Here is a 21,697-nt window from a genome sequence, read left to right on the forward strand (position 1 = left end):
AAATATGCTAGATGTGATTCACTAAATTAAGCAGATTTCAATTTTAAGCAATTACAAAAACAGTACTTCTTCCACACAAGTAAGCAATTAGAAATAACAGAACCTTATGCATTTAACTGATGACTATTTATGACCTGCTTTAAAAAAGAACGTAAGTCTGTTCTTAAAAAACTACTCTTGCGTCCCTTCTGTCTCAATAAAAGAGGAAAACATTCATGTGTAATTTTCATAAATCTGATATAGTTCATATATCATATAGAACACAGATCTGACAGCCAAAACCAGCTGTATGTTAATCTAGCTGGAAAACAGCAGTCAAAAAGTTCGTTTTCTTTTCATAGCTTTATCATTTATGTCATAGAATCAGTCATAGAATGGCATGGGCATGGACATCTTTCACTAGATCAGGTTGCTCAAAGCCCTGTCCAACCTGACTTTGAACATTCCAATGATGTCCATAAGATTCTTCATTTTTCTGGTCAGTGACCAGAATCTTCTCATATTTAGCCACTCCTGGAGGTTTATCTGGTATACAAAAAAACCTTGGAATCATGCTTTCTTCAAATTGATATTTCATAAACAATGCTGAAGTCAAACAGCATGCTTTCAGTGTAGTCATACTTTTGGTCCCAACATTAACATGGTTTCCATGAAGAATCTTTACATGCAAATGTAATTACTTTTGTGTTAAGCAACTAAGGACTCTTAATTCTAGAAATGTGTTCATTTATGAGTATCACAGAACATAAAGAAGCTTATGGTGACATTGTATATATAATGTATTTAAAATACAAAAAACAAGGAATGAAAAAATATTTATTGTATTAGGTTCCCATTTTCAGGTTAATACTACAGAATCTCTCTTCACAAATACTGAAGTACTTAAGCTCAAAATCATGTTGAATATATATCTTACAATTTTTTCTTTAAATATAATTGAATTGGAGGACAAATTAATAATTACTTTGTGAAGGATGGGAGAGGAGAAGTAGATGTCTAAAATGTTAATGGAAAACAATGCAATAGTTTGCTCATTGGTACAAGAGAAAAGAGGTGCTGCTACAAGCAGGCAAACTCCATCTTTGAGTTTCTGGTACTTAAGCTTCTTTTCAGACTTCAAGAATGTGAAAAAGGAAAAAGTTATATTCTTTATACATGGCACCATCCCTCCTGATCTGGAACGATCTTAGAATCCTAGAATCATTAAGGTTGGAAAAGACCTCTAAGATAATCTAGTCCAACTGTCAGCCCAACACCTCCATGCCTACTAAACCATGTCCCGAAGTGCCACATCTACACATTTTTCAAACTCCTCCAGGGATGGTGACTCAACCACCTCTCTGGGCAGCCTGTTCCAATGCTTGACCACCCTTTCAGTGAAGAAATTTTTCTTAACATCCAATCTAAACCTCCCCTGGCACAACTTGAGGCCATTTCCTCTTGTCCTATCGCTTGTTACTTGGAAGAAGAGACCGACCCCCACCTCGCTACAACCTCCTTTCAGGCAGTTGTAGAGAGTAATAAGGTCTCCCCTCAGCCTCCTTTTCTCCAGGCTAAACAACCCCAGTTCCCTCAGCCGCTCCTCATCAGACTTGTTCTCCAGACCCTTCACCAGCTTCATTGGCCTTCTCTGGACATGCTCCAGCACCTCAATGTCCTTCTGGTAGTGAGGGGCCCAAAACTGAACACAGTATTCGAGGTGCGGCCTCACCAGTGCCGAGTACAGGGGGACAATCACTTCCCTAATCCTGCTGGCCACACTATTCCTGATACAAGCCAGGATGCCATTGGCTTTCTTGGCCATCTGGGCATGCTGCCAGCTCATGTTCCCCCAGGGTCCTTTTCCACTGGGCAGCTTTCCAGCCACTCTTCCCCAAGCCTGTAGCATTGCATGGGGTTGTTGTGACCCAAGTGCAGAACCCAGCACCTAGCCTTGTTAAACCTCATACAATTGGCCTTGGCCCATCGATCCAGCCTGTCCAGATCCCTCTGCAGAGCCTTCCTCCCCTCAAGCAGATCAACACTCCTGCCCAACTTGGTGTCATCTGCAAACTTACTGAGGGTGCACTCAATCCCTTCGTCCAGATCATTGATAAAGATATTAAACAAGACTGGCCCCAACACAGAGCCCCGGGGAACACAGCTTGTGACCAGCCAGCAACTGGATTTAACTCCGTTCACCACAACTCTCCAGGCTCGGCCATCCAGCCAGTTTTTTACCCATCAAAGAGTACACCTGCCTAAGCCATGAGCCACCAGCTTCTCTAGGAGAATGCTGTGGGAGACAGTGTCAAAGGCTTTACTAAAGTCCAGGGAGATAACATCTACAGCCTTTCCCTCATCCACTAGGTGGGTCACCTGGTTGTAGAAGGAGATTATTAGGTTGGTCAAGCAGGACCTGCCTTTCATGAACCCATGCTGGCTGGGCCTGATCCCCTGGTTGGCCTGGCTGTTGAACACACTCAAGATGAACTGCTCCATAATTTTCCTTGGTACCGAGGTCAGGCTGACAGGCCTGTAGTTCCCTGGACCCTCCTTCTGGCCCTTCTTGTAGATGGGCATCACATTGGCAAGCCTCCAGTCATCTGGGACCTTCTCTGTTAACCAGGACTGCTGATAAATGATGGAAAGTGGATTGGTAAGCTCCTCCACCAGCTCCCTTGGTACTCTCAGGTGGATCCCATCTGGCCCCATAGACTTGTGAGTGTCCAGGTGGTGTAGCACATCGTTAACTGCTTCCTCCTGGGTTATGGGGGGTTTATTCTGTTCTCCGTCCCTGTCTTCCAGCTCAGGGGGCTGACTACCCTGGGGATAACTGGTCTGACTATTGAAGACTGAGGCAAAGAAGACATTAAGTACCTCAGCCTTTTCCTCATGCTTGGTGGCAACGTTCCCCCCCCGCATTCAATAAAGGAGGGAGATTCTCCTTGGCTCTCTTTTTGCTGTTAATGTATTTTTAAAAACAGTTTCTATTATCTCTTACAACAGTGGCCAGATTGAGTTCTAGCTGGGCTTTTGCCTTTCTAATGTTCTCTCTGCATGACTTGACAAGATCCCTGTACTCTTCCTGAGTTGCCTGCCCCTTCTTCCAAAAGCGGTAAACTCTCTTTTTTTTTTCCCCGAGTCCCAGCAAAAGCTCTGTGTTCAGCCAAGCCAGTTGTCTTCCCCGCCGGTTCATCTTACAGCACATGGAGACAGCCTGCTCCTGCACCTTTAAGACTTCCTTCTTGAAGAATGCCCAGCCTTCCTGGACCCCTTTGTCCTTCAGGACTGTCTCCCAAGGGACTCTCTCAACCAGTGTCCTGAACAGGTCAAAGTCTGCCCTCTGGAAGCCCATGGTAGTGGTTTTGCTCACCCCCCTCCTTACTTTGCCATGAATCGAGAACTCTATCATAACATGGTCGCTAAGCCCAAGACAGCCTCCAACCACCACATCTCCCACCAGTCCTTCTCTGTTTGTAAACAGCAGGTCAAGCGAGGCACCTCCCCTGGCAGGCTCACTTACCAGCTGTGTCAGGAAGTTATCTTCCACACATTCCAGGAACCTCCTAGCCTTTCCCAGAATTTTAACAGTTCATTTAATAAGAAAGCTTTGTCCTCCAAACTACTATCAAAACAGGGGGGGGTTTGCTATAAAAAAATGTTTACTATTATTAGCAATCACCAATACCACTTTTTGGTATCTCCACTTAATTCCGTATCTTAAAGATATGCTGTTAACCCAATAGAACTGAAATAAAACACCCGACTCAGTCAAATATATACTGTTGAAGAAACAAACAGAAAATCGTAACATGCAGAAATTTGATGTAAAATATTTAACCTTACCTCAAAAAACAGGATTACCCGAGGGCTTTCTTCAGTATTTTGAATAAAATAACCAAAACGCTCATTAAATATGACTTGCTCTTCCCACTCCGGAACTGTTGATTTAGATTGTCTGAAGTCATATGGTTGTGTCATAATAGGAAGAACATGCTCTACTTGTTCTTGTTCATAATAAGATGAAACTTTCCTCTTGCTGTTTGAAAATTTTCAGACAGTTACAATTGTTATAGAGCCTTAAAAAAACTAACTCAAACAAAACAGTATTTTCAATTACTGAAAGCAAAGAAATATACAAGATACCATTTGTTTGATTTTAGAAAAAAGATTCCTAACCCCACCCAAAATTTAAGACAATTTGTATATAGAAATGCTACAGGCTAAAGTTCAAAATCCTACCATCAAGCTACTGTTACCAAACATGCATAATGCTCACGGTAGAGTCTACTGCTTAAGCACTGTTAAAATTTAGTTTTCAGGAAAATTATGCATGATGACAGTGGAAACAAGTAACTGAAGCGATTAGAAATATGAAGAACTAAAGTTCATTTCAGGATTTTAAAAGTTCTATTATAATAAAGAAAAGGCAACACTATTCATGCTACAAGAGTTTTGCTTACTTATTCTAATCTTGGCTTCTACGTATTTTTGAGATTTAGGAAATTTTCTCTCTGGAAAGAACACAGAATGAACTGTGCTGTAAATATGGGGACCTCAAGAGCAATACAGCAGTGCAGAGCATTTAAAAGTGCCAAAAAGAAACAAAAAATACCACCCTAATTTACTGTAGTTATATATATGCATTATCATAGATGTAGAAACTAATGAATGACCTCGCAAGCTCAAAATTCAGCATTATTTTCATTTTCATATTTAATTTTCTAGAGAAGAATCTATGTATTTATAGTAATCACTGACAATAAAACAGTTTATTAAAAGTCACCTATGATCCTTCTTGATGTATAAGCCACTTCTCTGATCAACAACATGGATTTTAACCATGGGACGAGATACCAGGAGATCAGTTTTAAGTCTATCAGATCGATGGATATAAACTCCCAACACAAGATCATCATCAAAACCAAATTTAGACTGAGCTGAAATTTCCAAATTCTTCATTTCCTCGTCATGTTCTGCGGCAACTTCTGTGTTTTCTTCTAGAAATAGGAACAAAGTAAATAGAGGTTACTATGTCCCACTAGTGACAGTTTAAAGGAGTAAAAATGCTCTGTATTGTCTTAGCAATCAATAGTAAAGTAATAATATTTAACATGTTCTTTATGTAATAGGTTAAAATAAAATTATCAACTTTGCAGCATTTTAAATATGAACATACACATGAATATATACTAGTTAATATAATCTATTCCTATCAACAAACTTTTTTTTTTTTTAAATCAGAGGCCTTCCTCTTGACTGACATAGGTTCTTCTGTGCCACAATGACTTAAAATCCATACAGTTCAATATCCTGCTCTGGAATACAGCCTATAGTAGGTTTTTTGTTTGTGTGTTTTTTTAAGGAAAACAAAAAAACCAAGATAAGCAGACACTGATGCTTTCTCCGTGTGCATTTTCCCTGAATTTACCAAACATTGTTTTCAGAACTTCCTCATTTACAAGTTACAGTGAGACCACCATACTTAACAGATATCAAAAGACCTACTCATCAATTTCTGTAATCTCCATTTTTTAAACGAATTTCTTATTTTGGCATCTACAACGTTTAAGGAAATGAATTCTCCAGTTTGACTATGCATTGCATGAAAAAAGTATTCCTTATGTTTGAATTGAGCATCAGGTTAAAAACAGTGGTGATACACCATTTATAGCATAAAGTAAATAAAAATGATTAAATAATAAAAAGACAATTAGAATATGCATCTAAGTAATACACTGTAATGGTGGTGTATATATATTATATTATGCTTTAAAAAACCCACTTTTTAACTATTTAGCAACTTCAAAACTATTTACTGTAAATGAATTATCAAGATTTTAGATTGATACATCGAATTAACTTCCTTACAAATTAGCCTCAGAATTAGAAGAACAAAAATACAATCAAGTAACTAAAGAAACATAAGTAACTTCAACAGCTCAAATAACTTCTGTGTTACTACTATGGACAAATATTTCTGTAGCAGTGCCAAAAAAACACAAAAAAGGAAAGAAAAAAGACTTAGATAAAGCAGCACACCATTCTAACATTTTGTTGGCAGACCTTTTCTGGTTTTCTTTTTAACCTTCTTTGCTTTAGGTTTCTGTTTTTCCATGCTTTCGTCCAGTTTCTGTCCTTCTGATGTAAACAGTCTTTCCAATGACTGATTTTCATTGCCACATTCTGCTGGATGATGCTGTAGCTCAGAAAGGGACATTGCACTGCAATGTAATGGATTACTGTCAGCAATTGCATTCTACTGCATATATGGACACAATTGCTCATTACCATTATTAATCCACTTGAAATTTCCTCTTTAGTTCTGCAACTCATCATCTGTGTACCTTGAAAATGCAACACACACCCCCAACATTAGTGTCTTGCCTTTTTCGTTGCTCTCCCCCCTTCATTTCCCCCTAATTTCCAGATAATTGCAGAACTATTCATGTGAATAGAGCTAAGCTGATACTCTTCTGCTGATCAGGGCCATCACTCACCACTAAAATCCATGCACAAAATTATCTTGTTAGTTAAGAGTGATTTCCACAGAAAATAAACACCAGATAGTAATGGAGGATTTTTTTTTTTAAAGTTAAACAGAATCTGTGAGTTAAACATTAATCTTGACAGCATTTTGAAAAAGTATTTGGCAATATTTTTCATAACAGAATAATCCAGTTCATCACTTAGAAAATATGTGCAGTTTACCAGAAAGCTTCTGCCTATCTTAAAACAAAATGAAACATTTCACTTAAGATTCACAGATACACGGTATACAGTTTATCATGGTACCTTGTTTCAGCTTCACTTAAAACTGCTATTTCTTTCTTCTTTTTCTTCTTTTTGCCCACTTCATTGTTCAATACAACTTCATGGCTTTGAACACTGGAGGTAAATTCAGACATCTGTTCTTTAAGTTTCATTCTTATTTTCTTTTTAATTGCATTTGCCTCATCCTCAGCCACATGCAGCTGATAGGCTCGAATTAGCTCTTCTTCCTCTTCTAATTCAGTTACATTTTTTGCTTCAGTCACGGAATTTTTAATCTTTCTATCATCTTCTTGATGAGGTACATCTGTTTGTGATTTACTTTTTGTTTTCTTCTTTGGAAAATCATTAATCTTTTTCTCAAAACTCTCCAATTTAGCTTCATAGAAATTTTCCTCCTCATTAAATTGTTCTTGTAACAGTGATTTCTTTTTCTTCTTGTTAGACTTTGGTTGCTTGTTCTCCTCTCCGCTAACAATATCATTGTTTATTTTCTCTGCAATTGAGGCTTTCTCTCTCAGTTTATTTTTTGTAAATCGTGGACTCTCTTTTTCAGGATTATATGTGTTGTTTATAATTGCTTCATCATTCACACTTTCCTTAGCTAGATCAATATTACTTTTAAAGGTGTCAAGCTATAAATGAAAAGAACATAAAACATACTTGTACTAAAAATTATGTTCTAATCATAAACACAGTACTTCATGTTATTTCTTTAGCAACAGTACACAAAGTAAAATGAAATCAAAGATCTAGTTATTTTCTTGTTTAAAATTAACAAGTGACAGATTGAAAGGCAACAGAAAATTCACACTGGAAAAAAAACATTTTGTGTTTGGGCACTTCATCCTCAATTTTGTTTCATTATGTTTTTAAATGGCTTTTATGTATATCCAGTAAAAAAAGAAATCAACCAGTCTACTCCATAAACAGATGCCAATGCTTTAGACTATGGAAGACTTGAAGATTTCATGCAGTATGAAATCAAGTATTTTCATCCATTTAAAATGCAAGTTAGAGACAGGCTTCGGGCTCAGCTGTTTGTAGTCTCTTATACTGAAAGTTGCTTGCCAAAGTTTGACAATGAAATCATATTAAAAAGTGCTAAAATTGAAAAACAGATTTCCATTAAGACTTTTTTTTTAAAAAGTATAAAGTTAAAAAAACCCCCACATTATTCTTAGTAGAATTACAAAGAGTTGATCTAAAGACCAGCCTAGTAAAATCAGCTAAGATAAATTTCAGCTAATGCATTTGTTTGTGCACTCCTCCTGACAATTTCTGGGTTTTTTTAGTAAACTTTCCTCCTTCTTTCTGGTTTCTATTCCTGGTTACTAAAAGTTATAATGCCCCATCCCTGGAAACATTCAAGGTCAGGTTGGAAGGGGCTCTGAGCAATGTGATCTAGTTGAAGATGTCCCTGCTCATTGCAGAAGGGTTGGACTAGATGACCTCTAAAGGTCCCTTCCAACCCAAGTATTCTATGATAACTCCAAACAACACAGCAAGTAAGTAAGGCCTAATTCTGTAAGGAGCTCAACACATGGATCTCTGTTCCTTGATGGAACTTCCACAAAGTCGCTGAGGTTCATTTACTCTGTTGTCCTACATAAAACTCTCTGGAGTCTCCACATGAAATGTTAGAAAGGACTTTAAAACACAAGAAAGCAAATAAAAAAAAAAGTTAGACAAAATATAAGTATCTGCGTACAATCTTTTCTTTGCCAAGACCATCTTCCTCCCTCAATAAATACACACATCTTGCCCTTCTAGCTGGGATACTTGTCCCAGTTACAGAATCATGTTTGCCTCAAACATTTTTTAAAAAAAGGACAATATGTGTAAATAAGTGATCACCAAAATGTACAAGCTTATAAGAAGAAAAAACAGAGAATGAAGTTGCAACAGTAATCACGCTTTAGAGGATGGATCCTGACTTAAAAATGTCCACCTGTGAGAATAATATTCCATGACTAGAAAGAAGAGAACACTCAATGTGCAAGTCATCTGCCTCCATATTGTATGCTCTCAATTATGTGAGCCTGCAAACCTTCATGACTATCTTGTTTTACTCACATCTGACATTTGAAGAGAGAAAATGGAGAGCAAGGAAAGTATTATAAGTATTGAAGGAGAAGGGAAGAAAAAGAAAGGACAGTTTGAAGTAAATGAGTAAAAACACAGAAGAGAAAAAAAATCAAGGAAGGTTATTATTTGCACAGAAAATTGTCAAGTAAAAGCAGTGTCACAAGAAAAATACACCAAGACAGAGTTTAACAGAAATAAAAGCTGATGTCTGAAACTAGAGACAAAGCTTAAAAATGCACTAACTAGACTTACTAATGCTACATATTAAACAACACTGTCCTAATAAAGTATGAGTTAAAGAAAGTGTCTAGAATTTCATGCAAGTATGCTTATCTAATACATCAGAAAAATCTAAAGCCATTCATATATCTTTTCAGTAGGTATCTTTATTTTTAGCATCCCATGTCTAAAAACAGTTTAAATTATCTCAATATCAAATCATGAGAAAACCTGTCTTTGTACCTTCATCTTTTACTTGCTTAAATAGACCAGTAACATCCTCTTCATTCATAAGTCAATTATTTAAGAGGATGTGGAAGATTTCATATAAATAATTTGAAATACAGACTAGAGTAAGGGAAATTAAAAAAAAAATTAAAGCAACAAGCTTTGTATAAACTAAAAAAACAAAATAATGCTAATAGATTGTCCACTTCCTTATCTGCATTTCTACAAATAGCTTTAACTGCAGAGTATAAGGAATGAAGGTTAAAACATACTGTCAATTAAGACCCAACAGTGACCAATAGCTAAGGTCATGCTGATTTTTGCCTTTGTTAGAACATTAATCCATTAAGCCCAAGAGGTAGAATTCTTTGAGAAATCCTAAACAAAAAGTCCTCATCTTTGACCTGTTCAAGAGTTTCTAAAATAACTCTGATATTCAAGAATGATTTCCTCAAAGAAACCTAGCTGTTGCAAAAACTTGCTTGAAATATTTACTAGAACTTGTTATTTACTATGCCTAGAAACAAAAACATGCGTCCACAAATATGTCATGAATAGTAGCAGTACCAGTCACTTAATTATAGAAAATTTACTCGTAACAAAAAAAATACAGAATATCCTCATAATGAAATAAAACACAATCTCAAACTACAGCAAATTCCAGGAACATTAATAGATACTGCAGACAGCACAAAGCTGCTTCAGCAGTTCAAACACAAATTCCTCAGGTACATAGCCTGTATGATATTAACTTGGTCACTTTTTCCACATGTTGTAATTACATGATGTAAACAAACAGAGAGGAAAGACAGGAGGGAGTCACAAAACAATAAAGTAAAAGCCAAGAGGTCCATAAAAAACATCAGATTAGGTCTCAGGCAGCGGCAGGGATATTGGTATAGATTCTCTGTCTGAAATGCAGGACTGAGAGAGATCAACTAAGAGCAATTGTCTATATATAAACACACTTGAACTGAGTTAGAAAAAGCAGTTAGGCTGGAAAAGCAGCTCAGAGGATAGGCCTGTCTCTGGAGTAACTCCAGAGGGTTGCTGACCTGAACCTGACCTCCTCAGCTTAAAGCATGGAACAAATGAGAAGGCTTTTTTCCGAAACAGCTCCACGGCCACATTACAACACCAGGGCAGAGGAAGTCCTCTTCCCTGACAACAGACCTACTTGCACTACTGGCTTAACAGGAGTGAGAGATGGGCACCAGCCAAGATGCACACAGGTGGGCTAACACGCAAGGCTCGTACCACAATGAGCCAACCCCAAGTCACGTCGCTTGCCATTCGTGTTCCAGAGCTGACAGCAGGGACAATGCCTAATAATCTTACTCCTTTTTAAAAAGGCTTCTCAAATATGCACGAGTGGAACCTGGAAACACATCAAGTGATTTTGCCCAGGGTATCTAGAAAGTCAGATAACCAGATTTACAGAGGTATCTGAACTTCTTCCCACAATACAGGCACACCTTGAAAAATTAAGAATGGCTATTGCCAGCCCACTGAGGGGCTGATATGTACTGGTTGTAAAAGACCATTTACTTACAACTGAATTGGTAATGAATGTACTTGTGATGCTGGCTAGTTGGGTGGGATGTTTAAGAAAATTTTAATGCACTAGGGAACCAATTTTACTGCCATTGCTCATATAAGACTACAAAATGTAGATGCTCAAAGCTAGAAGAACTTTAATTTACACATAGGATGGGCTTGGAGAAGTTTCACCAAATTTTAACAAAAAACATTGAGAAAATGTGCAGGTCAAGTAGATAGTCAACTATTAGCAGTTCTCCTATTTTAAATATAAGAAACAAAGGGCTAAAAACCAGTGGAAATCTCAACAATTATTCAGTGTCTGTCAGCTTATGGAAAAAAATGGGCTATGAAACAGACCCTGCGAAAATTCTACAACCTCAAAGCTCCATGGGTTGTGTTTTACATCTAAGACAGAAGCTAAAGTACTGAATTAGTCAGAAGAAACCTGTAAAATGTCCATCTTACCCAAAAGAATACAGGAATTTTCAAGCCTGGAGATAGACTCCTGTTACCTGTACCCTCATGAAACTCCAGACTCCAACCTGTCATCCAGGGCCTTATGACAAAAGGGAAGGAGCGGACTCAGTGAGGTAGGAAGTAAGAAGCTTCAAATGGGTACATCTGTTGCAGTCCTGCCTTGAATACAAAACCTTAGTTCACGATGCGTGCCCACCCCAATATTGTAAGCTGGTCAGACTACAGTCTAGGGAAAAAATTCTTGCCTCCATAAAGGGATCTTGCTTTTCACCTGGTAGAAAACTTCACTGACATTTTCTGAGTTAAACATCCTCTTTTCTACCATGAAATTCAGATTGAACCAAATAAACTCAATCATTTTCATGCTGACTTTAGACAGATTAATCTAGCTGGGCAAAATAGCCTGGGCATTGCCTGGTCTGAGGCTTGCCTCATTCTAACAACTTGTAATAGGAGGCACAACTGGTAAAAAATAAATATGGTGACTGTTAGCCTTGGAAGGGATACCAACAAATTCACTTTCTGACTGTGGCCCAATTGTTTGTTTTTTCAGCCATGCCTTCAGGCCTCATACCCACTGCACCTGTCGCTATTGAACGACAAAGCAGACCTTTCACCAGCCACAGCTGATGTCTATCTCCATCTCCATTACAAGGCCCTCATTCCTACCAGTTGTGACTTCAAACTCATCCTGCCCTACTGACATCAGCCTTTCCTCTTCCAGTCAGGCTGCTTCCCTTGTCTCCAGGCAGGCTCCGCAGGCAATGGGCACACAGAGCAGAGCAGGCAAATGAGCAGGCAATCTCCTTACCCTCACTTCTGTTGTTTAAAATCACAGCAACCTCCTGCAGCTCCAGACTCAGGTTTCAAGGAAACAGTGGACTATGATGGAAAAGGTTTTATTAATCTAAGAAAGGCTAGGTTCAGTAAAGACAAAAGAAAGAAGCAGACTGGAACATTTCCAGTGTAAATATGCTCTCAACCATACCCTGTTTCTGATCAAAGCTGGGAGACCATTTATGGCAAGTGCGTGACACAAAGACAACCATCACTGATAAATCTCACATTATTTCAAGATATGTGAAAGTCTATATAGTTAAATTATATAAAGTGAAGAAAACTGGAACAAAACCAGCCAACCTCCTCCATCTACCTCCTCTTCCCCTCCCAAATACATTTATTTCTTACAAATAAATGACTGGTTATTTGCTGAAGCTTTTACAAAAATTGCTACTGGAATGCAGCCAGCATGGAAAATACCAACCTGAGCTCTTGCAACTTTGCCACACTTCAAGGAAATATTCAAAATGGTCACTATGAGGTTTCAATACACATTCTCCTCAAGTTCTTAGTTTTTTAGTCCTTTGTCTGGTAAAAAGCTATGGCTTCAACAAAACCATAAAGTTAGGCTTCCACACTGATCCTAAAAACTCTTCTTAATTTGGGTCTATACCATTAACTTTTGATTCAGTTTACTGTGATTTTAAGGGTTTCTAGGTAACTCCAAAGCACCAGTGTTTTACATCAGAGAATTCTGGAATGGAAACCAATTTTAAAACCAAAGTAAGCTTAAAATATCTATGAGTAATATGTAGTTGCATATGAACATACAATTATGTGCTCAAAAATACTTATACTTACAAAGTACAGATTTAAAACCTCACGTTTCATCAAAAAGGTAAACCTAACCAAGGAAGAATTTAGTCTTGTATTTACACATATGCCAGCAAAAGAAGGAAAAAACCCTCCCTCTAACTCTTCTATGCTATATTTTAGACATCACGTTGAATCTTTGTATAGACTATTAACTAAATACCATATACTTCAAGGAATGCAAAATTTAGAAAAATCCACACAAGTATGAACTTCAAATTGTCAATCTAAAGACAAAATTATGTTTCAGCATAACAATACTAAGTTTAATATAACTATTCCAAATATACTCACATATAATAAATACATGTAACCTTCTGATATTATATAAAATACCACTCCTTTGTCTTAAATGAGTATTAAAGAATGAACGTTTACTTCCAGCACTTGGTATAGATGCAATTGTAAGAAAAAAGACTGAAAATATAAAACTTAACAGGAGGAAAATAAAAAACAAGAACATTTGTCTTTTAAGCAAATTGCTTTCTTTTGAAATTCCAAACATTGTAAGTCAATAATCAGTATATATAGGACTCATATTAAACATCTATTCTTCTGTTCAGGAAAAAAGCTACAATACGAACCATAACTCAGAAGAATCTCTGAGGCTCTTTTAATGAGAGATATGCCATCTAACCATAAGGTCAGGGTGACAGAATCATTCCTAATCTGCAAGTCACAAGCTAAGGCCAAAAATCTTGAAAACAAATCTTTCTACGTATGTACTGCCTAAGCAGACATGTAAACACAGGAACACTCAGACACAAAGCTCAGCACATGCAGAAATACACTGATTACTGAGAATAAATTGGAAAAAAAAAAAGTTTCAAATGTTGTTTAATATTGTTTGTAAATTCTTCTTCTTATACCAGGAACTTTTAGGAAACGGAATAAAATTAATGATTATCTCTAGTATTATTATACATTCTCATCAGTTCTCAATTCACAAATGTATTACACAGATGTACCTGTATTACATAGATGTAGTACTCTCAAAATTAAATACTTTTACAGCCATAATTCTACTAGCCCATCACTCAAACTCCCACTGAAGTCAATACTGAATTTGAAAATCTTAAAACTTTCCTGAAAAATGTGAATGGAAAAAAAGCACTGGAAGACTTTAAATGAGTGTATGCCTGCATGTGCCACTTTCTCTTTACCAACATTATAGTCTATATAATTTTGGCATACCTCTAAATTACAAGGATGCATTGCTGGTACACAAACAAATAAAAGCCACATCAAAAACAAAGGATATGTGCAGAAATATACTTTATACTTTATTTTTTTAAATGCTTACATCTCCTTTCTACAATACATTTTCCTGATCTTTTTTCCATTAAGGAAGGCAACCAAACAAGGCTTGCATGTGTTCAAACTCACCACAATATTCTCTTCAGAGTGAAACTTCTTTTTCTTTGATTTCTTTGTGTCTGTTAGGCCAGCATGACGTCTGAAGATTTCCTCAAAGCGGACTTTGGTTTTTGCCTTTGCCTCACTTTCAACTGGAAAAAAAAAAAAATCTAGAGTATGATTCACTAGCTCGATAATCACCATTGCTAAAAAAGTGTACAATCATGCTCTAAAATTGCAAAGGACAAGAATTATTTTATCAGGGAAAGTTTACCAAGAAATTCACTTAGTATTCAGTCAAGAATTTCCACTGACAACATAAACCACACAAGGATAACTCAGCCACATTGTACAAGCACACCAGGCTATTACTGGTTGCTGAAGTCGGCACCATCTACTCTGTTTCCTGAAGAAAGCACATTTTGAAGAGCACACACATCAGGTTCAGCACAAAACCAGGGCTAGCCAAAGCAGAGGACAGATTATTGCCCTCGCTGTTTAGGAACAGTAGCACACTGATAACGGAGGTGACACACCATCTCCAGGAGAAGCAGCAGCTCTGGGTTCTTACTGAGTGTGGATTGCAAAGGAGCACCAACCACCCTGTGATGAATCTGTAAGAGGCAGGAGCATACACGGATCTGAAATCAGCTGGAGCTGAGAGCCCCTGCCTTTCTGTGAATCATGATACTGCTATCAGCAGCATTTCAGCCCTTGAAGGAGTAGGTGTTCTAGCCCCCCTGAGGTAATGCTTAATTTGTAGCTAAAGAATTAAAAATGCAACCTGGCACACCACTGAAAAAGGCTGTTGAATCCTCAGCTACGGCATGTTTACCATTGTAATTACAATTTTTACAAAAGCCCCCAAATTTAAAATAAAAAATAAAACCACTTTGAAAATCCGCTATAAACATGGACTCAAAAATGGAGCCAATGCAGCATTAAAAATTTTTAGACAGAAGTAACTCTTATAATTTGCATCTAGTTCTGACTATAAAATATGTACTGGAAATCAAACACAAAGTATTCTTACCTGCTGGCATTTTCAGTCCTCAGTTAGAAGTGGCTTAACAAACCAGCTGCTTCTTCCTCTGAATTCACCATTCTATTTAAAGTAATTAACAATTTTCATTAACAGAACTGGCCTATAGGCTTTTAAGCTAACAATTGAATGCATGCTAATTAATATCAAGGATGAGTACAGGTCTTTTAGGGAAATATTTATTTCTAGACTATTTGTCTAAACTATTGGAAGTTCTCTGCCATCAAATCTCAGCTCAGGATTCACAGCATCTATCTGATACTTGTTATTTGAGAGTAAATAAAAACCAACACTACAGCAGTTTAATTAGCCATATATTTCTGGGCAATAGCCAAATACTTTGGTACTGTAGTCCTCCAGTCTTCTAAAAAAAATCTACAGTTTATTTAAATAATAATGACCCATGAAGCTATTTATATTGAAGCCTTTCTAATCAGGTTCCTATCCTGACATCAAGGAATTCACATTGTAGCCAGCTGATAGCTTTCAATGCAAAGATTAATATCTGCCAGCAAATCTAACTTTATTACAAATCTCTAAATATTTATGTTTACATAAAGCATTTGTATTTTACATAAAGCAGACAAGCAATTACATGAAACTCAATTCTCTAAAGAAAAAATGTTAGGCCCTCCCGGTTGTGGAGAAAAGCCTACAAATGCAATCCAAACAAAGCTTGAAGGCAAATAAAAATATTACACGGCTTTATCTTTTCATCAAGAAAATTCAGAATGTTTTACAAAAAACTTTAATATAAAAAGCTGTTTTGTAAACAGTGGAACTAATGAAACCTAGCTTTCTATGAATGTGTTATGTTCCCCTTAGGTACGATAGTTCATGGCATGGAAGGCTATCTCCCCGATAGCCCATCAGGCAATAGCTCCAAGTTCTCCCTAGGTAACACCTTCTATTAGACGCCACAAGCTCACATTCAGTGGACACCCAGACCACACCTATCCTAATAAATTAAGACATAGCATTAAATACTGCCAGGCTATATGGTTGCATTATCCTTGGCACCATTTTGGTCCAAACCACCTAACACTCACCCAAGCAAGTCATTTCACATTTGTTACTTACAGCAGTTTGGTCTGCTGGCTAGTCAAACCAAACCAAATTAAGAAAAAAAAGGCAAAACGTTAGGGGTGGTTTGGGATTACAGAAGTGCTGATTAGTCAGTTGCCAGGTATTTCATGCTTATTTCATGTACTAAGCAAAGCATTTATACTAAGTATCCAACAATCTAAGGATGTTTGAAATGAGCAAGGATGACCAGAAGGGACTTCATAGGAAGAAAAAAAATGTTTTATTCTGTAATATGCTTCATCATGTCACTGACAAGGTAGCAATATTTTCACTAACTAAAATATGTTTTGACTCATAAAGCAAAGCTTTACTGTCACAACTAAAACAGTAACAATTACAAATAACACTTCTTAAAAGAAATGAGAACTGAAAATATTATTGAAAAATAAATCTGCTTTTGCAATTTATACTTAGTTATACCAAAAAGCCGTTTTAAAAGTCTACAGTTAAGTGCTGCTTTTCAAGTAGTCGATTCACAACTGGCTAGAAAATACTTATAATTTGAAAGAGAAGAAGACTAAATATAGTTATAAACTACAGCAGATGCTATCAGTTTAATCATTCACTGAGGACTGCAGGAACATGGAAAGTGTCTTATGATTAGTTGAGTGATTTCAACCACCCCTCAGAAAAACTAATTACAAACAACAAATGAAATGCTGAAGTGCTCTTCAATTTAAAACAAAAAATATGAGAGACAATATAGAACACAACAGCAAAATAAGTGCATAGCTGTTCCAAGTATGAAAATAATTTTATGGTCAAAGGTTAAATAAATGACACCACAAAAAACTATAGGTAAATGAATTTTGCAGATACTTTTGCTTATAATGGAACACACACCTTTTTTCCAAAGGCTAGGCTCACCTCACGTCTACCAGCACTCACTGTTAAAATGCATAGATTTGCCAAATTCACCAGCAAGTGCATAATTTTCTATTTACCTATATTTATTCAGTAAAAGTCTATCTTCTTGTGGCAATAAAATTAAGAGATAAAGTCCTCTAATGATAGTGCTATTATTTTATACACATTTCCAATTTAGAATTACATGACTTTGACATGGTGCATTAAAGCAACTATTAGACTTGTGTAAATATAGATCATTAATCAACAAGGGTAAGAACAAGGCTGTTTACTCAGTATAATCTCACCTTAAAATAGGAGAGATTTAATCTTACATCAAAGTTCAGCAACCACAGCACCCCAATCTGAATAAACTAAGTTATCATTAAGATTAATCTTGTAAAATGCATTTTTGCCTGATCAGATTTGATCTCTTCCATGTTAGTTAATAAAAGGCAATCCAGGAATGACAAAAATACATACTTGGAACAGTAGCATATTGCCATCAGGAATAACCAGGAAAACAAAATCATGAAGCCCAAACTTCCAAGAATATACCGTCCTGAAAATAATCTAATTTGCTCTTCTCTAATATTCCACCTGTATTTATAGATGTCATTCTACATTAAATTGTTGCTCTTTTCACAATACCCACTGCGTTGCTATATTCTGCATCTGTAATACAGGAATTCTCAATGCAAAAGATGCCTCAAAGCCCACTATTTACAAAAAACACTTTTATTGATCACTAAAAAAAAAATTTAAAAAAACAAAAAACAAACACACACACAAAAAAAACCCCCAAAAATCAAACCTATACTATAACGGAGCAGAACATACGGAATCTCTACTACACAATGGGAAGTGACAAATTTCCTACCTAATTAGGACCATTTAGGAAACTGAGTTGACAAAATATAATTGCACACTTCAGGATTTTCATGAACTAAACCCCTCATTTTTCTTTTATTGCAAAAAGGGAATGTAATTCTCAGTGGCTGAAAACAAGCAGAACGTCAGGCCTCATTGACTTCTCATCTTTTAGATCAGACCAGTCATCACAGTGTGAAATCTTGGGGTTTACTAGTAGGTTTCTAATTCAGCTACCTGTAGGTATCACTACTTCGAGACCTGAAAAAGCTTTAACTCAGAATTATACAGCAAAATAACACTGAGTTGAATCTGTTGCTCTTCACTAATGATAAACGTGACATCAAAAACCAATCTGGTTTTATTAATGAAAATTCAGTATTTAAGCCCAGAAAACTGAGACAGCTTTATTATTACCATATAAATACCTGTGTACCTGCATATCAAATAAACACTACTAGAAGTGCAGTAGCTTTCTACCAGTTTAGATACGCCTGTAAAAACGTTGTGTTCACACTAATTTAAAAGGACGTTTAAAAAAGCTGGTGCCACCCATCTGAGCTTTCTAATAGTAACGTATCAGCTTCAGCTTCGGAGTAACTGCCGGTTTTTTTCCCGAAGATTTGGCACCTTTCAGTGGTCAGAAGGTTGAAAACAGTCTCTGTCTGCCCTGAGGGCAAAACTGTGGACTTCAGTTCTGTATAAGGAAACACAGCTGACTTCTATTGCTTGCTACATTTTAAGTCTCTGCCTTATCTTACATCCTAATTACGAGAATGCGTTCTCATCAAGAGACCAGCCCAAGTATTTTAATTTCCAAAGTGGCATTTTGCTTTGCGTAGAGGAATAATAGTAAACAACAAAGATACAAAGGAACATTCCCAGCACACGCCATAACTGGACTAACCGATGGGATTAATTGCATTTAATGTGCAGATGCACATTCCTCAAGCGAGGGAGGCATCACCGCTTTGCGGCTTAACATGTCAGGCATGGAGAAGCACCGTATTTTCACGTGCCGCGGGGTATAAACTGCCAATCTCACCCGAGTAAACTACAAAGCTTGTACCGACAGGGGAAAACAAAGAGAATAATCAGGGAGTTAAGGCTTCACGCGGCTTTGCCTCACGCCACCACGCTGCACCGAGACCAGAAGACGACAGCCCCGCTGGCCTCTCTAGGCCGCCTGTCCTGCTTGCCCCGACGGCCAGCCGGGGTTAGGCTGAGCAGCCAGGCGAGGTGTGGCGCCCAACTCCGGCGATGCCCCGCGCATCCCCGCGCCGCCCGGGCCCTGGGCTGGGCTGGGCTGGGCAGGGCAGGGCAGGACAGGGCTGGCCGCCAGCCCCCCCTCCCCCCCGGCCCCGCCACCAGCCGGTCCCCGGGCGCCTCACACCGCCCGCGCGCGCCGCCGCCGCTGCCGCGCGCGCCAACGGCCGCGCCACAGCGCGCTCCGTAACGGCTGCCAAGCCCGCGGCTGAGCCCCCCGCCCCGGGCGTGGGAAGGGGCCGGCGGCGGGAGAGGGGAGTGCCGGCACGCGGGAAGGGGAGCCGGGGGAGGGAACAGCGGCGGGGAGGCGTGCCCCAGCCTACCCGCCTCCGGAGCCGCGCACGGGGACGAGCAGCGGCAGCGCCCGCCCGGACCCCGCCCGGACCCCGGCCGTACGCGGCCTCCCCGCTCGCGGCGCGGCACGGGCCCTGCCTGACGCGGCCCCGCTCCTCCCCCGCCCGCCGCGCCACCCGCAGCGCGAGGGCATCACTCACGTCGGCCCCGTCCGCTTCCGTGGCAGCGCCGCGGGCAGCCGGCTGCTGCGGCTGCCCTGCCTCCCCCCCCCGCCAGTGGTCTCTCCCTCACCCCGCGCTCCCTCTCCGCAGCTCCCCGCAGGTGGTTTTGCCGAAAACAATCACAGCTGCCAAGGAAACAGCGCACGTGGCGCATGCGCGCAGGAGAGCGGGGGGGGGGAGGGGGAAGGAACGAAGAGCCCGCAAGGCCTGCGCTTCACGCCGGGACGCTTTAGACGGCGCACCCTCGTGTATTTTCGCGCCGGGAAGTCGCGGCGGCAATGATGCGCATGCGTGATAAGGCAGTGCGGTGTGGGGGGGGGAGCGCGCCTGCGCAGTAGGGGCAGTCTCGCAAGGACGAGGAAGGCGTGCGGGGGTGGTGGCTGTAGGCGTCTTTGTGCGCATGCGGGGTCTGGCTCTCCGTACGGCGGGAGCGGGCGGTGGCTCTTTTCGGCCTTGGCGCCCTGAGGCGGTGGGAGCGGGGCTAGGCCTGGCGATAAAAGGAGGGAAGCCGGCTGCGAGCGTCCCGGGCTCTGCCAGCCTGGTGGCGCCGCTTCCCGGCGGTGCTACCTGCCCTTCGTGGGGGCCCGTGAGGGGGGCCTGGAGGTGCCGCTGTGCTGCCGCTGTGCTGCCCGCCGCCAGGCCTGCCACAGGATGCGGGCCGGCGGTGCCTGGCAGAGCTGGGGGGGACGGGAGCCAAGAAAAAACTCCTTGGAGTAACCATCCCGTCAGAGGGCCTTTGCGGGCGCAGAAAGGGGCAGGCTGCGCCGGCCTCATCCTGCTGTCCCTACGTGACTGCCTGTGGAAAATGGGAGAGGCCTCCTGATCCAAAAGGGGTGCGCGTTGCAAAGATGTTGTCAGACTAGGGCAACTTGTTTTACAAAACAGAAAAATCTCAGTAATTAGCTCAGCAGTACCTCCTCCCGTGTGCCAGGTCTGTTTGTAGTGTTGCTTTCCTCTCATGGATGATGAGCTGATTACAAAAAACTTAAGAAATTGGAATTTAGAAAAAAGACTGAAAAGCTTTAGAAGCAGGAGCCCTTCAGGGATACTTTATCATCCATTTAAAAAGCTGTCAAAAGTACAGAATAGCTCTTGAGTTCAGACTAATAGTTTCTTGCAGAAGAATAAAGTCTCTGGATAATGGCCTCAGTTGAAGTCAGGAGGGTGGCTATCAAATGTTTGGAATAGACATCAGCTTTTTGCAAGTGGCAGCAAAAATGGGTGTCCTGAAGCTATGCAGGTACTCCAGAAACTTTTGTTTCCTGTCTGATTACGTAGCTAATTTAAGCAGTGTGTTTTTTTTTTTTTCTCTAGGAATAATAACTCATCATTACAGTCATGGAAGAACTATTTGTTAATTTCTTCTGTGTAAAAATTAATAAATAAAAATTGTAGATGTCAAAGTTCCTTCAAACACTAGAAGGCTGAAGAAATTCTTGCAGGTTTTGGATGAAAGTGGCCATATCTTTTCAGAAGCAAAGTTGGGTAAAATCAGCCTTCAGTTGACCATGTGCTGTTTGTACAACATAAAAGTGAGCTAATGCTTGTGATACTGTGATTATGATACTCACAGTTCCCAAGTGTAGCGTCCGTCAAATTCTGTCAAGAGTTATACTGGCTGCCAGAAGAATACACATTCTGAAACCTTATTTCCTTGTTTCTCAAGTATTATTAGTGACAGATGCTTTTATCTCTTTCTGGTACTTACCTGTCCTCTGCTCTCTCAAATGTTTACACTCACTCAACTGATCGGTGG

At 39.5% G+C, this 21,697-nt stretch overlaps 1 protein-coding gene across 8 annotated transcripts in view; it reads right to left on the bottom strand.

The window, feature by feature from the left end:
* Positions 1 to 20,590, bottom strand: part of AHI1 (Abelson helper integration site 1) — a 100,371-nt gene extending 79,781 nt beyond the window's left edge. Inside the window, exons 1-7 of one of the 8 annotated variants that reach the window (XM_072855911.1) lie at positions 20,513 to 20,590; positions 15,350 to 15,421; positions 14,347 to 14,468; positions 6,778 to 7,388; positions 6,049 to 6,206; positions 4,769 to 4,982; positions 3,829 to 4,021 (exon numbers count right to left, since the gene is read on the bottom strand). In XM_072855911.1, coding sequence (XP_072712012.1) covers positions 3,829 to 4,021; positions 4,769 to 4,982; positions 6,049 to 6,206; positions 6,778 to 7,388; positions 14,347 to 14,468; positions 15,350 to 15,359 — 1,308 coding nt within the window. In that variant the 5' untranslated portion in view covers positions 15,360 to 15,421; positions 20,513 to 20,590. Of the gene's footprint in view, positions 1 to 3,828; positions 4,022 to 4,768; positions 4,983 to 6,048; positions 6,207 to 6,777; positions 7,389 to 13,544; positions 13,591 to 14,346; positions 14,472 to 15,349; positions 15,422 to 19,067; positions 19,087 to 19,205; positions 19,228 to 19,749; positions 19,788 to 19,920; positions 19,987 to 20,011; positions 20,046 to 20,512 lie in introns of those variants that run through there. The other 7 variants (XM_072855910.1, XM_072855909.1, XM_072855912.1 and 4 more) reach the window with 7 other exon arrangements.
* Positions 20,591 to 21,697: the final 1,107 nt, after the last annotated feature.

Source organism: Ciconia boyciana, chromosome 3, assembly GCF_034638445.1.
Source record: "Ciconia boyciana chromosome 3, ASM3463844v1, whole genome shotgun sequence".
NCBI lineage: Eukaryota > Metazoa > Chordata > Aves > Ciconiiformes > Ciconiidae > Ciconia > Ciconia boyciana.